At 32.3% G+C, this 16,202-nt stretch overlaps 1 protein-coding gene across 3 annotated transcripts; it reads left to right on the top strand.

Annotated features, from left to right (window-relative positions):
• The first annotated feature begins 613 nt into the window (after positions 1-613).
• On the top strand, positions 614-5,276 carry LOC149949413 (RCC1 and BTB domain-containing protein 1-like). Of its 3 annotated transcripts, none has more exons than XM_090169212.1 (14): positions 614-1,100; positions 2,396-2,557; positions 2,624-2,865; positions 2,922-3,081; positions 3,142-3,183; positions 3,254-3,318; positions 3,382-3,524; positions 3,585-3,775; positions 4,037-4,092; positions 4,158-4,228; positions 4,295-4,348; positions 4,415-4,512; positions 4,578-4,708; positions 4,788-5,276. In XM_090169212.1, exons 1-14 carry the CDS (start codon positions 1,097-1,099, stop codon positions 4,926-4,928), a joined length of 1,560 nt encoding a protein of 519 aa, XP_090025338.1. In that variant the 5' UTR covers positions 614-1,096; the 3' UTR covers positions 4,929-5,276. The 3 variants fall into 3 exon arrangements, with proteins under 3 accessions (XP_090025338.1, XP_090025337.1, XP_090025336.1); XM_090169211.1 differs by lacking the exon at positions 614-1,100 and adding an exon at positions 1,958-2,005; XM_090169210.1 differs by lacking the exon at positions 614-1,100 and adding an exon at positions 2,153-2,240 and having other exon boundaries at positions 2,309-2,557.
• The last annotated feature ends 10,926 nt before the right edge of the window (positions 5,277-16,202 follow it).

Genomic DNA, 16,202 nt, shown 5'->3' with positions numbered 1-16,202 from the left:
TAGCAAAAAAAACGTTTTTCTGCCTCTGCGGGGGGAACGAATTTTCTAAGGGAATATCGAAATTTACCTCTTTTGGGGAAGTTCAAGCTAGCCTTGCACCAAACAGGATTAAAGAAACGTAAGCTTCGGCAGTTCCAAGTGTATGTTAAGGCTACTTTGATACGCAGTACGGAGATACATAGGTCAATTTGGACAAGCATTTCCGCCATAGGCAGCATAGCCATTTGTGTACTTAGAGGTATCATTAACTTATGGTATTAACAATAACAAGTGAATTTAAATTTTCCGGAAAAGCCAAACTTGAATCGCATTTTTCCCTGGCACGAGAGCGGGAAGGAAAACCGTCACCGGCGTTTGCTTCAATCGCCTCGAAAGACGTCAATACGTTATTGATTTAATTTTTTTATTCTAAGGAGCCAAATTTTCGGCATGGGTAGATAGCGAGCAACGATAAATATCGCCTCAATAAATATAGGTTATCTTGGCACGAAATTTGAATTAAACTCTTGACAGAGATAACCGCAATCAACGAGGACTTTCATTAGGAGATATTCTTCAACCCAAGGCTTTTCATCAAAGCAATGGCCACGGTGAACTCGAGTTTAAGTATTCCTCTAAAAGTCTAATCCATCACGTTGTCATTCCAAAAATAAATCAAAACAAAAAAAAGAGTACTGTACAGTGGCGTAGCGAGAAACTGGTCAAAGGGGGTGTCAAACTATGTAAAAGTTAAAAGGGGGTAAGGAACGGGGTAAAACTTTAGTACAGTCAAAGATACGCCTAAGGGAGACGGAACCCCCCCCCTTAATAGTCTATGCCACTGATACTGCAACAGAAAGATAGTTAATTAAGCCTGCGCCCACCGGTTAAGGGATCAGACCCATATATACTGTCCACCGCGCGTTTTCAACCCGCCGTAATAGCTTTTACTTCAATGTCGATGACAACACAGCCGAACTCCAACAGCAGGTCTTTCAGTGACCGTTACTTGTCCGTGTCCTCATCGAGTGTCAGTCACCAGGAGAGCCTTTAACCTAGCTTGATCGGACGTGGAGGACGTATAAAATCTCTTCACTCTGACTCTCTCTCTGGCAAAATGAGTAAGTTGCCTTCTTCTTAGCGTATAGTGGTTGTGGGTATACAATAGCCAGTTCCAAATATTTATCTGGCATTGAGAACTTTCAATAGTAGACAACGAACGAATCCCAAAACGAATAGAGTAGTAGCACTCCATAGCTTTGGCCATGGCCGCCATTTTGGTCGCAAATTTTTTATCTATAGGAATTTGGGTGACGTACTAGGACGTCACAGTGCCATTACTCTATAGGCTTAGGTTCACTTCGCCAGACGTTAAAAAGTAAAATAGTATAAATCTAAAATCGATATCTCTTGGGTTGGTTGCGCCCACCCACCATTTAAATTTTTTGCGCTTTTTTATAAATGAATTACAAAAATCGAGCCCGCCCGCAGTTGTGCACCCTCTATCTCTGGCCAGCGCCCCTGCATTTACGCATTTTCATGAGTTGCTGAAACCAATAACAATGTAACCCTCGTACCCAAGATGAAAAATAACTGTATTGCTCGTTGTTAAAAACACTTACCACAGTCAACTTTGATCATGACGCGCTGTTCGTGCAACAAGACGTCATCCAGGTTAGCCGTGATAGGACAATACAGCGACCAATGGAGGTCTATTATACGGAGGTAACGTGCCGGAAGTGGGTAAACGCTTCGTTACAAAACCATCAAACAGAAAGCTCTCAGCTGAAACTATTGCACGCAACTTAGGAGGTTAAATAATCATATTTTTTACTAGCCTTGGTTACGACCCACATTCAAAAATCGTGTAGTGAGCAATAACACCTAAATGGCCCCCTGTTAAACGTGTATAGTGGCATCTACATTTACAATATTGAACTTCTGACTTAAATTTGTCTATTTCTCTCCTAACATAAATCACGTGGGTTTAATTATTTAAAAAAATGAACGATGAATCTTCCAGCCAGTAAATATTTGCTAAGATATCGACTTTTTAAAATACATTGCGCTTTCACTCTCTCAACCATTTTAAATCAATATTTTTTTTAAATACCCGCCAAACGTAACTTAATTTTTGCCGTCTGGTGACGAAAAACTAATTTAAAAAAAATATTTCCTTCCCGGGGTTTAAATTTGGATATTGTTATTTGTTAATTTATCGTTACAAAATTTTTGCTCCGTACTATATTTTGGCTTATATGGTAAATATTTTTAACAAAGTTAAATAAATAAATTTACATTCTAAAACGTTCCCAAATATATGATTTAGATATAATGGCTGAGGCAGCAAGTCGCTCCTTGTGGGATTTTAGCAACACAGCTGATATAAATAAATGGCTAATTTTCATTATACTAGACCCAGATTTCATAAGCAGTGTTAAAATTGCATGCGTTTTTGGAAGTTCCGGAAACGAGGCTATCGTAGTTACAAAAGATGATGATGTTTATGCTTTTGGATCAAACTGTAGTGGTTGCCTTGGCTTGGGAGATTCCCATGGGAATCTAGAGCCACGTAAAGGTGCCAATTTCTGCTAAAACAAACCTAACCTAAACATATTTTACTATAAAATTTAAAAATTCATAGTTGATGCTCTATGCAAGAAGAACATCAAAAGCTTCGCTTATGGTAGTGGACCCCATGTGCTTGCCATAACTGAAACTGGAGAATTGTATAGTTGGGGACATAACGGCTATTGTCAATTAGGAAATGGGAATACAAATCAAGGACTTACACCAGGATTGATATCACCCGAGTTTTTATCCCGCAAAGTAACGGAAGTTAGTTGTGGAAGTCATCACTCCATGGCATTGACAGTTGATGGAGAGGTAAATGTTTGCCAAAAATTACAAGAAATGTTAAACTTCTAAATAAACTGTTTTAGGTTTTTGCATGGGGGCAAAATAACTGCGGTCAAATTGGTTCAGGGTCTACTACAAACCAACCTGCACCACGTAAAGTAACTGGTGGAATTGGAAGTCGAAAAGTCGTAGCTATTTCGTGCGGTCAAACATCATCCATGGCTGTATTAGATAATGGAGAAGGTAACGTAAACCTTTTTTTTTTTTGTTTCAAATTAAGCTAAAACTAAAGTTTTATTTTAGTTTATGGGTGGGGATATAACGGAAATGGCCAATTAGGATTAGGTAATAACATCATTTCGTCAATTGATAAACATTGAGCTTAGTCAAAAATTAATTGAATTATAAAGTTTAGGTAATAATGTCAATCAGGCCAATCCAAACAGAGTTGCAAATTTGCAAGGAACCGTTATTGTCAAAGTAAGATCAAGCTTCTTTCAATTAACTGCAGTATCATTCATCTTAAAATTGGTCTTCTTTTAGGTTGTTTGTGGCTACGCTCACACCCTTGCGTTATCCGACGAAGGAGTGTTATACGCCTGGGGAGCAAATTCTTACGGACAACTTGGGATTGGCAATAAAGCAAATCAAGTGTCACCTGTCAAAATTGCTCCTGAAATTGGACGGTATGCTATTAATCCGATTACGCTGAGATTTGTCACCGTAAGTAATATTTTCTTTTCCAGTGTGGTGGAAATTGCAGCCTCTCATTATAACCACATATCGGCAGCCTTAACGCAAAGCTCTAAAGTGTATATGTGGGGGCAGTGTCGTGGACAGTCTGTCACGTCTCCTAACGAAACCCCTTTTCATTCTCTACACGATGTATTTGCCTGCTTCGCTAGTCCAACTGTTACTTGGAGACCTATGGAATTGGGTAAAACCAAACCATCAGTACCGTCAAAAGTAAATGAACACCATGTTGGAGGCGTTTTCCTTATGTAGTTACATTTTGACCTTAAATTTGAAATTTTTCTTGTCTCGTAGATGAAACCATTGTTTATACTTAGAAATAGCTATACCCACAATTCCTAAGTGCAATTTATAGCGATTCTGAGCGCTAATTCGATAACTTCTGTTCATTTACTTCTGGTACTGTAGAATAACATTTACTAATAGCCTATTGTTTTTAAATTAGATGTGGAACGTGCAATTAGGGTTTATGATAGTTTAAAATCAGCTTTCAACGATAGCGTAAGTTACCGCAAATTTATAAAAATTCAAATTGGTTAAATTATCATTTCAAAATTGCCTCTCAGGAAACGAGTGATCTTAAATTTTGCATTGAAGGGAAATTAATATACATTCATAAAGCTATTCTGAAAATTAGGTAGTTTTTTTTTCACTTTTTTTATTCCCTTAATCAAAATTTTTAATTTCTAATTGAATACGCTAGATGTCAACATTTTCGTTCCATGTTCCAATCACATTGGGAAGAGGATGAAAAAGAGTAAGAGAACGTGGTTAAAAGTTATAAGAAATCACAGAATTAACGCGTAATTTAATCATATTTTAGCACTATTGAAATCACTCAATTCAGCTATTCAGTGTACAGAGCTTTCCTCTACTTCCTCTACACTGATGAAGTTGACGTACCTCCTGAAGACGCAATTGGTTAACTAATTGGGTCATACATCTTTGGTTTTGTTAATTAACAAATTATTAATTTTCTAATGAAGAGCTTCTAGACCTGGCCAATTCCTACTGCGAAAGCCAGTTGAAGAGGCAATGTGAAAAAATCATAAAAAATGGAATTAAAGTTGAAAATGTGGCTAAATTATACTCGGCTGCTATTAATTTTGAAGCTAAGGTAATTTCAAGTAATTTTCAAGAAATTTTATTTACACTGAATGAACTATAATTACTTAAAAATATTGTTAATAAAACAGGAGTTGGAGGAATTTTGTTTCCGTTTCGCCCTGAATCATTTAACAGCAGTTGCCCAAACCGAAGCATTCCACAAATTAGATGAAATTTCCTTAAAAAATTTCATCACAAAAGCCGCTCAAAATGGAGCATTTAAATATTAGAAAATTGTATTAACTTCTTGGAAGCATATTTATTTATCTCCTGCTAGAGAAGTATCCTTTTTGCCATCAAAATGAAACAAGTACCTTTGGAGGGTTGTGGACACTTTACAGGGTTGCCACATGTTAGGGAAAACTGGGAAAAGTCAGGGAATTTAAAAATGAGTCTAAAAAATCGGAAAATTTTCATAATTTGTAAAAAGTCAGGGAAAGTCAAGGAATTTAAAAATGGGTCTAAAAAATCAGGTAATTTTAAGAATTTGTAAAAAGTCAGGGAATTAAATTTTATCTTGACACTTTTTGAACGTAATTTTACTCTAGTTATCTGAAAAATTCTACGATTATTATTCAGTTCCTTTAAAATTTTGCTCATTTTTTTTAAAGTTGCAATAATACTTTGGTACTGAAATGTAGGTTGATTTCTATTTATAATTTGAATCTGAAATTATTGTGGCAACCCTGTATTAGTTTTTATTTTATCAGAGGAGTGCTAAATTGAAAAAATAAACTGATTTTGAAAGCAATTTTCTGAGGTAATAGATACAGAAAGTGACTGTATGATGTATTTTGCCAAATTCAATTTTATCTTCCAAGGTATAGTTTGAAATAGCATTGGGAACATGTGAAGGTACATGTTTCAAGCAAATAACATTAATGGATACTTTTCTCTGACAGATATTTCATATACTTCTGCTTGTATATACGAGTTTACGAACAAATTATAAAATTGTGTTTTGTATGTATATTGTTAATGTGGTTTGGTATGAATGATTTTCTTGGAATGAAGTTTTAATTTAAATGACATTAAAATGTTTAGCTAACCCGAGTATTGTAATAATATTGGTTAATTTGATATCTATTGTTCTAAGAAATCAATAAAATAATCAAAAAGAAAATTGTTGAATGGTGATTCAATTTCAATATACATAGTTTTCACTAAAGGGGGTAACGTCCTTTCCCCCTCGGATTCATCCCCTGTGCTTCTCCCCGTACAGTACTGCCAGTAATTTGTGAGCGCGCTTTAGCAGTCGACGGTCTGACTCGCCATTGAAATTTCAATACAAGTCCTAGGCTTAGCTTCATAGATAGTTTAAAAATGAGTTCTATTAAATCAAAAGAATTTTATAAGGGCCTAGGACTTGTATTGAAATTTCAATGGCGAGTCAGACCGTCGACTGCTAAAGCGCGCTCACAAATTACTGGCAGTACTGTACGGGAAGAAGCACAGGGGATGAATTCGAGGGGGAAAGGACGTTACCCCCTTTAGTGAAAACTATGTATTGCATAGAAATTAACCACTTTTGTCGCATTCTGACAATCACGCAAGTTTCTAATAAATAACGACTCGATGCTCAAATTGCAAAAAAGTTGTAATTCAAGCACCCACCTTTACAAAGCCTGGGAATCACCCTTTAAAAAAGTTCTAAGTTAATTAAAACAGAAAAGTTAAAAAGAAAACTTGCATAATCAAATAACGCCTTTCGGACGCACACATCCCTTCAAATTCCTTCTCAATTTTTATCCCAAACGTGGCAGTCAAAAACTACACAAAGACCCTGGGGTCATTTTTAGGGTAGAGGAAAAAGACGGGAACCGTTTCCATATTTTTTTTCTTTTGGTTAAACGAATTTGTCATATCTCTATAGGAGTTTGTGAAAGTAGATGTAAGAATTCAACCTAGTTATTTTTCCTCCCATTGGTCTTATTTCCCTACGGCAGGGGTAGCCCCAGCGCTGTTCTTAAATTGATTTGATCGATTTGAACTCACTTCTGTCAAGAGAAGGGACGACGCTGAAAAGAAAGGGCGAGAGCCGGCCGGGAGAAACAAAACGTTCCTTTTCGAGGACCCACTCTCCCCCCCCCCCCCCGTTACGGTAATCATAAGGACCCGAAAGGAAAAGAAACTAAAAATCTATCCTTCGCTTTCCCGTCTGGTGGAAGATGTCAGGATCGCAGTTTGAAGTGCGCCCTTTTTCTAAATATATAAAAAAAGAACCACTTCATGACAAAAAGAGAAATCGCGAGGGCGCTCTTCAGTTTCAAATAAATATTGAAAGTTTAAAGTACAGACTATGTACTGTGATGGGGCCTTACGTTCTGGAAACACACCCCGCTAGTCGACGTCTCCCTGAACACCGGAGTCGCGCGTGTGGAATACTTCTACAGGCGTTTCGACCTATTTTTAACCTACTACATTTTTAATCGAACTATAACTGTTTGGACATTAATGTTCGTGAGAGGTTATAAAAATATCGGGGGTTGGGGTATTGTTGTCCCTGGAAAAATAAAGCAGGGTCGGAGTAGGTCTACGTACTTCAGCTACTGAAGACACGCTACTAGTTCATCTCTATTTATCTCTCTTCCCGGTTACGTTGACGACGATAAATAAAATTGACATCGCGTTTTTTGTCTCAATTTTCAAATAACCACCTTCAGAAAGGAAACGAGTTTTTATAATTTGCTCGTTTCAATAAGGTATTTTAAAATACCAAGAGTATAGCCAACTTCAATTGTTTTGACACGCGCTCTTATTTTATCGCAATTTTCCAAGTAGGTACATATTCTTCCGCAAGACAATGGCAAGACTAATTTGAAGAACGCGCAGCCTCTTTCGGTGCTAAATTTTTTGAACCAATAGATGGCGGTAAGGTTATTGAAATTGGCAAATTTTGAATTTTACATTAAAATTCATTATTATAATTATATAATTTGTCATTATTAAAATTCAATAATTTGTCAGTATTAAAATTCTATAATTTGTCATTATTAAAATTCAATAATTTGTCATTATTAAAATTCAATAATTTGTCATTATTAAAATTCAATAATTTGTCATTATTAAAATTCAATAATTTGTGATTATTAAAATTCAATAATTTGTGATTATTAAAATTCAATAATTTGTCATTCTATTAAAATTCTATAATTTGTCATTATTAAAATTCAATAATTTGTCATTATTAAAATTCATAATTTATCATTATTAAAATTCAATAATTTGTCATTATTAAAATTCAATAATTTGTCATTATTAAAATTCAATAATTTGTGATTATTAAAATTCAATAATTTGTCATTCTATTAAAATTCTATAATTTGTCATTATTAAAATTCAATAATTTATCAATATTAAAATTCAATAATTTGTCCTAATTAAAATTCAATAATTTGTCATTATTAAAATTCAATAATTTGTCATTATTAAAATTCAATAATTTGTGATTATTAAAATTCAATAATTTGTCATTCTATTAAAATTCTATAATTTGTCATTATTAAAATTCAATAATTTGTCATTATTAAAATTCAATAATTTGTCATTATTAAAATTCAATAATTTGTCATTATTAAAATTCAATAATTTGTGATTATTAAAATTCAATAATTTGTCATTCTATTAAAATTCTATAATTTGTCATTATTAAAATTCAATAATTTATCAATATTAAAATTCAATAATTTGTCATTCTATTAAAATTCTATAATTTGTCATTATTAAAATTCAATAATTTGTCATTATTAAAATTCAATAATTTGTGATTATTAAAATTCAATAATTTGTCATTCTATTAAAATTCTATAATTTGTCATTATTAAAATTCAATAATTTGTCATTATTAAAATTCATAATTTATCATTATTAAAATTCAATAATTTGTCATTATTAAAATTCAATAATTTGTCATTATTAAAATTCAATAATTTGTGATTATTAAAATTCAATAATTTGTCATTCTATTAAAATTCTATAATTTGTCATTATTAAAATTCAATAATTTGTCATTATTAAAATTCATAATTTATCATTATTAAAATTCAATAATTTGTCATTATTAAAATTCAATAATTTGTCATTATTAAAATTCAATAATTTGTCATTATTAAAATTCAATAATTTGTGATTATTAAAATTCAATAATTTGTCATTCTATTAAAATTCTATAATTTGTCATTATTAAAATTCAATAATTTATCAATATTAAAATTCAATAATTTGTCATTCTATTAAAATTCTATAATTTGTCATTATTAAAATTCAATAATTTGTGATTATTAAAATTCAATAATTTGTGATTATTAAAATTCAATAATTTGTCATTCTATTAAAATTCTATAATTTGTCATTATTAAAATTCAATAATTTGTCATTATTAAAATTCATAATTTATCATTATTAAAATTCAATAATTTGTCATTATTAAAATTCAATAATTTGTCATTATTAAAATTCAATAATTTGTGATTATTAAAATTCAATAATTTGTCATTCTATTAAAATTCTATAATTTGTCATTATTAAAATTCAATAATTTATCAATATTAAAATTCAATAATTTGTCCTAATTAAAATTCAATAATTTGTCATTATTAAAATTCAATAATTTGTCATTATTAAAATTCAATAATTTGTGATTATTAAAATTCAATAATTTGTCATTCTATTAAAATTCTATAATTTGTCATTATTAAAATTCAATAATTTGTCATTATTAAAATTCAATAATTTGTCATTATTAAAATTCAATAATTTGTCATTATTAAAATTCAATAATTTGTGATTATTAAAATTCAATAATTTGTCATTCTATTAAAATTCTATAATTTGTCATTATTAAAATTCAATAATTTATCAATATTAAAATTCAATAATTTGTCATTCTATTAAAATTCTATAATTTGTCATTATTAAAATTCAATAATTTGTCATTATTAAAATTCAATAATTTGTGATTATTAAAATTCAATAATTTGTCATTCTATTAAAATTCTATAATTTGTCATTATTAAAATTCAATAATTTATCATTATTAAAATTCAATAATTTGTCATTATTAAAATTCAATAATTTGTCATTATTAAAATTCAATAATTTGTGATTATTAAAATTCAATAATTTGTCATTCTATTAAAATTCTATAATTTGTCATTATTAAAATTCAATAATTTATCAATATTAAAATTCAATAATTTGTCCTAATTAAAATTCAATAATTTGTCATTATTAAAATTCAATAATTTGTGATTATTAAAATTCAATAATTTGTGATTATTAAAATTCAATAATTTGTCATTCTATTAAAATTCTATAATTTGTCATTATTAAAATTCAATAATTTGTCATTATTAAAATTCAATAATTTGTCATTATTAAAATTCTACAATTTGTCATTCTATTAAAATTCTACAATTTGTCATTATTAAAATTCAATATTTTTTTATTATTTCGCCGAAGCAAGATTTAGATTTCATTCGTTTGCGGAGTATGTTTGAACTTCATAATCAGGTGCATAATTATATTACGTGTCAAAGAGGTATGTTGGACCTTTATAGAATATAATACCTCAATATAGCGATATGTAACATAAATACTCATAAGTATGCCTCTGTTTAACATTCCCATAGAAAATATTTCGCACGGAATAGACCCAAAAATGAAAAATTCTTATATTCTTTGGGCTATGGAAACAAAATCCCGCTGGGAATTGTCAAAGCCAGAAACGCGGCAGGAGTTCCCTGAAGTTGATGACGTCTTTCGTCACGAAATAATTTACCTGAATAAAGTTTCAATAAAGAAAATGCTTTTATTGCATTGAACTTTAGCAGAAAAGAGAATAATCTTCGTTAAACTGGAGAGTTATCAATAAAAACGTGCCGAACTAAGAAAGACACAACTTTTTGGGAGTAAATACGCCTTATTGCGAATGGAAAAACTATACTTCGAATGATAGGCCTCTCAGTAAAACGATTAACGGTTAAAATTCACTTTAATGAAGGTACTTCTTAAAAACAAAAAATATTTGAAGTAGTTTCCTTTAAAATATCAGAATCTCTTTCAGAACATTTTTGGTTAAAGTCTTAGAATTAGCTTCGTTGAAAATACCAAGTGAGAAGCATTTTGTGAACGAAGGATTTTTAAATCAATTTTATTGTCAATTTAAGCTGTTTTATAACTCTCATTATTAATTTCCCAACCGTTTGATTTTTTTACAAAATAATTATTTTTAGGAATTCTTTGTTCGAATTTGTTCAGAGCAATTTTGGCTTCGACAAACGTCATACGGTCGATGGTGCTAATTTAAGTCTGGGGCACCAAAAATTAACAGGTATTTTAAGTCTGCTTAAGAATTTATTTTATGATTTTACTAAAATACCGGATATAACGTAACATACTGCCACTACTTTAAATTGAACTTACGCAATCGATAGTTTGATATTTCGACTTTAGACCCTTAATTATTTTAATTCATACGATATTTATGGCGCTTTATTGATTCTGTTTTTATATTATTTGTTACAGTTTCAACACTTCTAAACAACGGGGTTTTTAATTTGCTTATTTTGATATGAATTAATTAAAGACAATGTTTCGAAGCGTGCATGCTCGCCCCTAGTTAGAGACAATTTATTTGAGCGCTACGCTATAAAGACAAAGCTGAGGAATTCCTAACCCCATCTGGTGGCAGAAGACGTTATTAAACTTTCACAGAGTAACATTAACGATTCCTTTAGTTCAAAACATCTAACAAATTTTTGTTATCTCTAAGGGAAATCCAATATCGAAACAAAGTAGCACCATAAGTCTATAAAAAATCCTCTAAGTATGACACTTCCTATTCTCCACATGCAAGATTTTAACGAGAGCTATCCGTGACCATGGACCAAGAATCTAAGGGGACTCACTGTTCCAGATATTTTGACATGGTAGGCGTGGCCTAGGCTCACTGAGGTACATGTACACCAGCCGCTTTGAAGCGCCTCAAGATTTCTGTTCAACTATCACTACGAGAGGCTTGTCGAGGCTTAGGCGACAGTACGTGCGAGAAAGTTAGGTTAGGCTTAGTTCATTATTTTTTTAAGTTTAGAAATTAAATGGATTCCAGTCTTTCGCGGCTTACTGGATATTTTACTTAACACAATAGTTAATTGCCATTACTTTTAAAGAACCAATTTCAAAAATAAAAGGTTCAAAACTTACTAAGCTTAATCATTTTACCAACAACAACAACGGCGCCATTTTGTCAAAATTAAACGTGAACGCTCCAGCTTCTCTACGAAACTACGTCGGAAATGGACTTCAGCGACGCCAAGTTTATCCACATTGAACTAAAATTAGCCGTGATTTTCCTATTTTGATTATTAACGCGAGCTTTTAATAGCCTAACCAGTGACTCCCCTTAGATTCTTGGTCCATGCTGTGACACTGACTATATAAGTCACTATTTTGAGTCCACTTTTACCCGCGTCTCACGTAGTCAGCGCCTCCTTAACGCCAGAAGGCGATTTCCTATCTGTGATTACGTCACTCTGCGAATACCTCACCAAACATAAATAAAATTAATCAACTTCTGACTGGCATTCTTTTATTGTGTAGAAAAAAAAATTCCCAAAATGGAGGCCATTTACAAAAATTATAGATTAGTAATTATGGTCTTCAGAATCATTTGAAAAATTTGGACCTAATTTCAGGTAGCTTCTCCTTTTCCGTCACGTGATTCATGCAGCCACACCTACCCACTTCGTAAAACACGTGATTCATCCCCAAAATTCAAGGCTTCCGTCGCCTTTTTAATATTGCATTAGTAACAAAATAACAATAACTATGTAATTTAGGAAATATTATCACCGAACTGATTTTCAGAGCTTTTGCGCAATTAAGGTAAAGTTCTCAGCACAGAGCCCCTTAGTGTCAAAATATACCTAGGGTGACATATAATACTACCAAGGACGATAACACGCTACTCAGCTCGAGTGCGAGTCGAAATCGGAGCTTGGCGATAATGTCAGTGTCGAAAAAAGGTTCCATCAGGATGTGAGCATTAAAACAATAGGAAGTGTCATACTTATTGTTAATATGAACGCGAATAAGTAGAATAGTCTATAATGAAAAACGATAAAAAAGCTAAACCCTAAACCAATTTGAAGAAATTTAAAAACTTACAAATAGCTCGTTACGATAGGTCTTCGAGCAAACATAAAGACGCGAAGCTCGGGCCAAATAGATCTTCGAGTGAAAAACTAAATTAAATGAAATAAAATAGCCAGAAATTCCAACAGTAGACCGGGTTCGTCCTATTTGGGACTCGTCAGTACCGTGCGGGAAATCTGACTAGCCACTACTATCTATCCTCCTAGCTACTATATCACCGAAAAGAGAAACTAAGCCTAAACATTAAAAATTTCACAACGCGTTGAGTAGCAACGGAAAATAATATGTACGAACTGTAAAATTAAAAAGAACCATGGACTACATTGCACTTTTTACAATGCAGTCTATATTTGGTTCTTTACACTTGAATTGCACGTAAGTTAAAAACACCACTAAAGTTTTTGCGCAAAGTTGTTTTATTAAAAACCATAAAATGCGTTGGAAATAATATAAATCTAATCGTAGATATAGAGTCTGCAGCAAGTGCTATAAGGAATGAGGAAGAAGCCCAAGAATTCATATGTGCGGTAAAAACTAAGTGTAAAAAAGAAATACAGTCACAAAACCGAAATAACGAATGGAAAACAATTAAAAAATTCAATACAAGGAATAATATCATTTGTTTAAACTTTGATAAAGGCAAAGCAACGGTTATTATGTATACAAACAAGACTCCAAAGACAAAATGGAAATTGAGCTCAGTAAGTCCAATTACGTAGAAATTAAAACTGACCCATTTAAAAAACTAAAAAAAATTAAATTGAAAATAAAGAAATATGAAACAGACGAATTCCTAACTCCACAACCAGTGAAAACTATTTTAAATTGTAATAGTAAATTTCCAATAATTTATGGAAACCCAAAAATTCCACTAAGAATAATTGTAAGTACTTGCGGCTCTCAAAGCTCAACCATAGCGAGATATTTATTGCCCATAATTAACCACGCTAGAACTCTAATGCCAAATATACAAAATGGAATAAAAAAACACTGAAGATTTAGTGGAAAGATTATAATATGTACAGATCTATCCGAACAGGAAAAACTTTATATCTAGCCCCTAAATTCGAGAAATTACACATCTCCCCTTGATAATATTATGGAATTAACCACCATTTGTATCAAAGAAAATTATTTTAATTTTAACGATAAAACCTACCTTCAAGTTGAAGGGTTAGCTATGGGCTCATCAATATCAGGCGCAATCGAGAGTCTCTACATGTTGGACTTGAAAACTAAAATAGCCAAAATACCAGAATACCATAATTCAATTACGTGGGTGAGAATTGTTGATGATATATTTAATTTGTGGACAGCATGTAGGGACAGTCTCTATACATTTCTTGATAATATCAACAAAATAGATCCAGATATTAATTTAACCATCGAGGTGCAAAAAGATCTTAATGAAATGCCATTTTTAGATATAAATCTAAAATTCAACCCACAAATCCGAACTATATTTAAAACTATGTACAAAAAACCAATAGCCTCTGGACAAGTACTAAATTTCTCATCAAACCACCCACTTAGTACAAAAATTGATATAATTAGTAGTGCTGTAAACAAAATCACTAGTATAAGAAATGACATAAATGAATTGGAACAAAAAAAGTTAAAAAACGATTACCCGAGACCTCTAAATAAAAACATTAAAAATAAAACCATGAATAAAAAACAAACTCCGGCTAGACCAAAAGTCAAATAATACATACCAATCCCATTTATAAAAAATGTTACTGATAACATCAAGATAAAACAAAAAGAAACGAAAATAGTATATGGCAAAAGTAAATCTATCGGAAATATGTTAGCTAAAAACTACAAAACCAGTGGTATTAAAAACAATAATGTTATTTATAGTATTAAATGTTCATGCAATGAAGAATACATAGGTGAAACTGGTCGCGACGTTAATATAAGACTAAAAGAACACCAAAAATGTTTAGAAAATCGTGACCAAAACAATGGCATTGCTGTACACGTAATAAATACTGGCCACAAAATAAATTGTGATACATTAAAAATACTAGATCGGCAAATTAACATAAATAAAAGAAAAATCAAAGAAGCTATATATATTACAAAATTCAAACTGAAATTTAATTTAAATAAAAGTGCTCAACTAAAAAATAGTTGGGATGGCATTTTTAAATAAAGGAAAAAAAGAAAAAGAAAGAAAAGAAAAGGAAAAAAAATCATACAATCTAACTAGATAAAATATAAAAAAAGATAATCAAAAACTGTAGGTGAAAGTTCAAGGTACTCCTCGATGTAAAGCGGAAAAAGATTCTTGTGAGATTGGGTTAGTTGAACGATAATTTTACTGAATAAAATTTTAGTGGTGTTTTTAACTTATATTTTGTTCCTCTTAACTTATTGTTAGTATGTTACTTATGATATTGTAAAAATGTATATAAAAAATCCGTACTCACATTAATAATTTAGTAATTTTCTCTAAATAGAATGGATTTTGAACATTATCCACGTGGATATAAAAGTAGCGGATTGTAAGAGTTTCACAATGGCTATCGGGTACACCAGGGTGAGACTAAAAAGGTAACATTGTATCAGCCCAATTCTATTCCGGAAGGTTTTTCATTACCAGCGGCACCGCGATGTAAGCAACGGTGGCGCACCCAACGCAACCGAAAGAAACTAACCTAAACTATTCCCTAGAGGGCAACACCGGCATCAAAGGTCGAAAAAACCCTTAACCTCGGCACTTTCCGACGGTCCGAAGGCGGTAACGTCGCCTCCACCATCGATGGCCCTCCCGACACTCCAAGCTGGCATTTCCAGCGATAGCCGGCGACGGGGTAAAGTCGGCGCCATAACACGCTTTCTCTAACTGGAGGGAATAGAGACGTGAGAAGGGCAATTAGGCCTCTGACAGCCAAGATGCATTACAACAAAACTCCCGCGAGAACTCGGGGAAAAGTGACTTTGATAAATATAAGGGGGAGCCACGGATGGCGAAGCTACCGCGTCTATTTCGCACCCCTCTGCACCCCTCAACCCTCCAATCTGTTCCGTTGAACGACGCCAAATTGAACAAGCGTGTTGAACAGTCGGCTACTAAAGAACGAAATTTACAATGAGTTTTCAACCTTTTACGACAAAATGAAACTTCCGATAAAGTGAATCTAGGATTTAATGTTAGAACCAGAATGTCATTTATTTCTACGGGTCTAGGTAATATCGGTGTAAGCCAGTGGCGCACCCGGGATTTTCTTCTTGAGGGGGGGGGGGGCGCTGAGTTCCAAAGCATGTCATGTATTAAACTTCAATTGGGCAAACTGACTCTCGCGAGATTGCCCATCTAGTGACTGCGCCAGTTGGCTGTGTTC

The sequence above is a fragment of the Leiobunum rupestre genome, chromosome 3, assembly GCF_980474605.1.
Source record: "Leiobunum rupestre chromosome 3, qqLeiRupe1.1.hap1, whole genome shotgun sequence".
NCBI lineage: Eukaryota > Metazoa > Arthropoda > Arachnida > Opiliones > Sclerosomatidae > Leiobunum > Leiobunum rupestre.
Note: the sequence above shows the minus strand (reverse complement) of the source record. Positions and strands in the feature narration are given on the sequence as shown.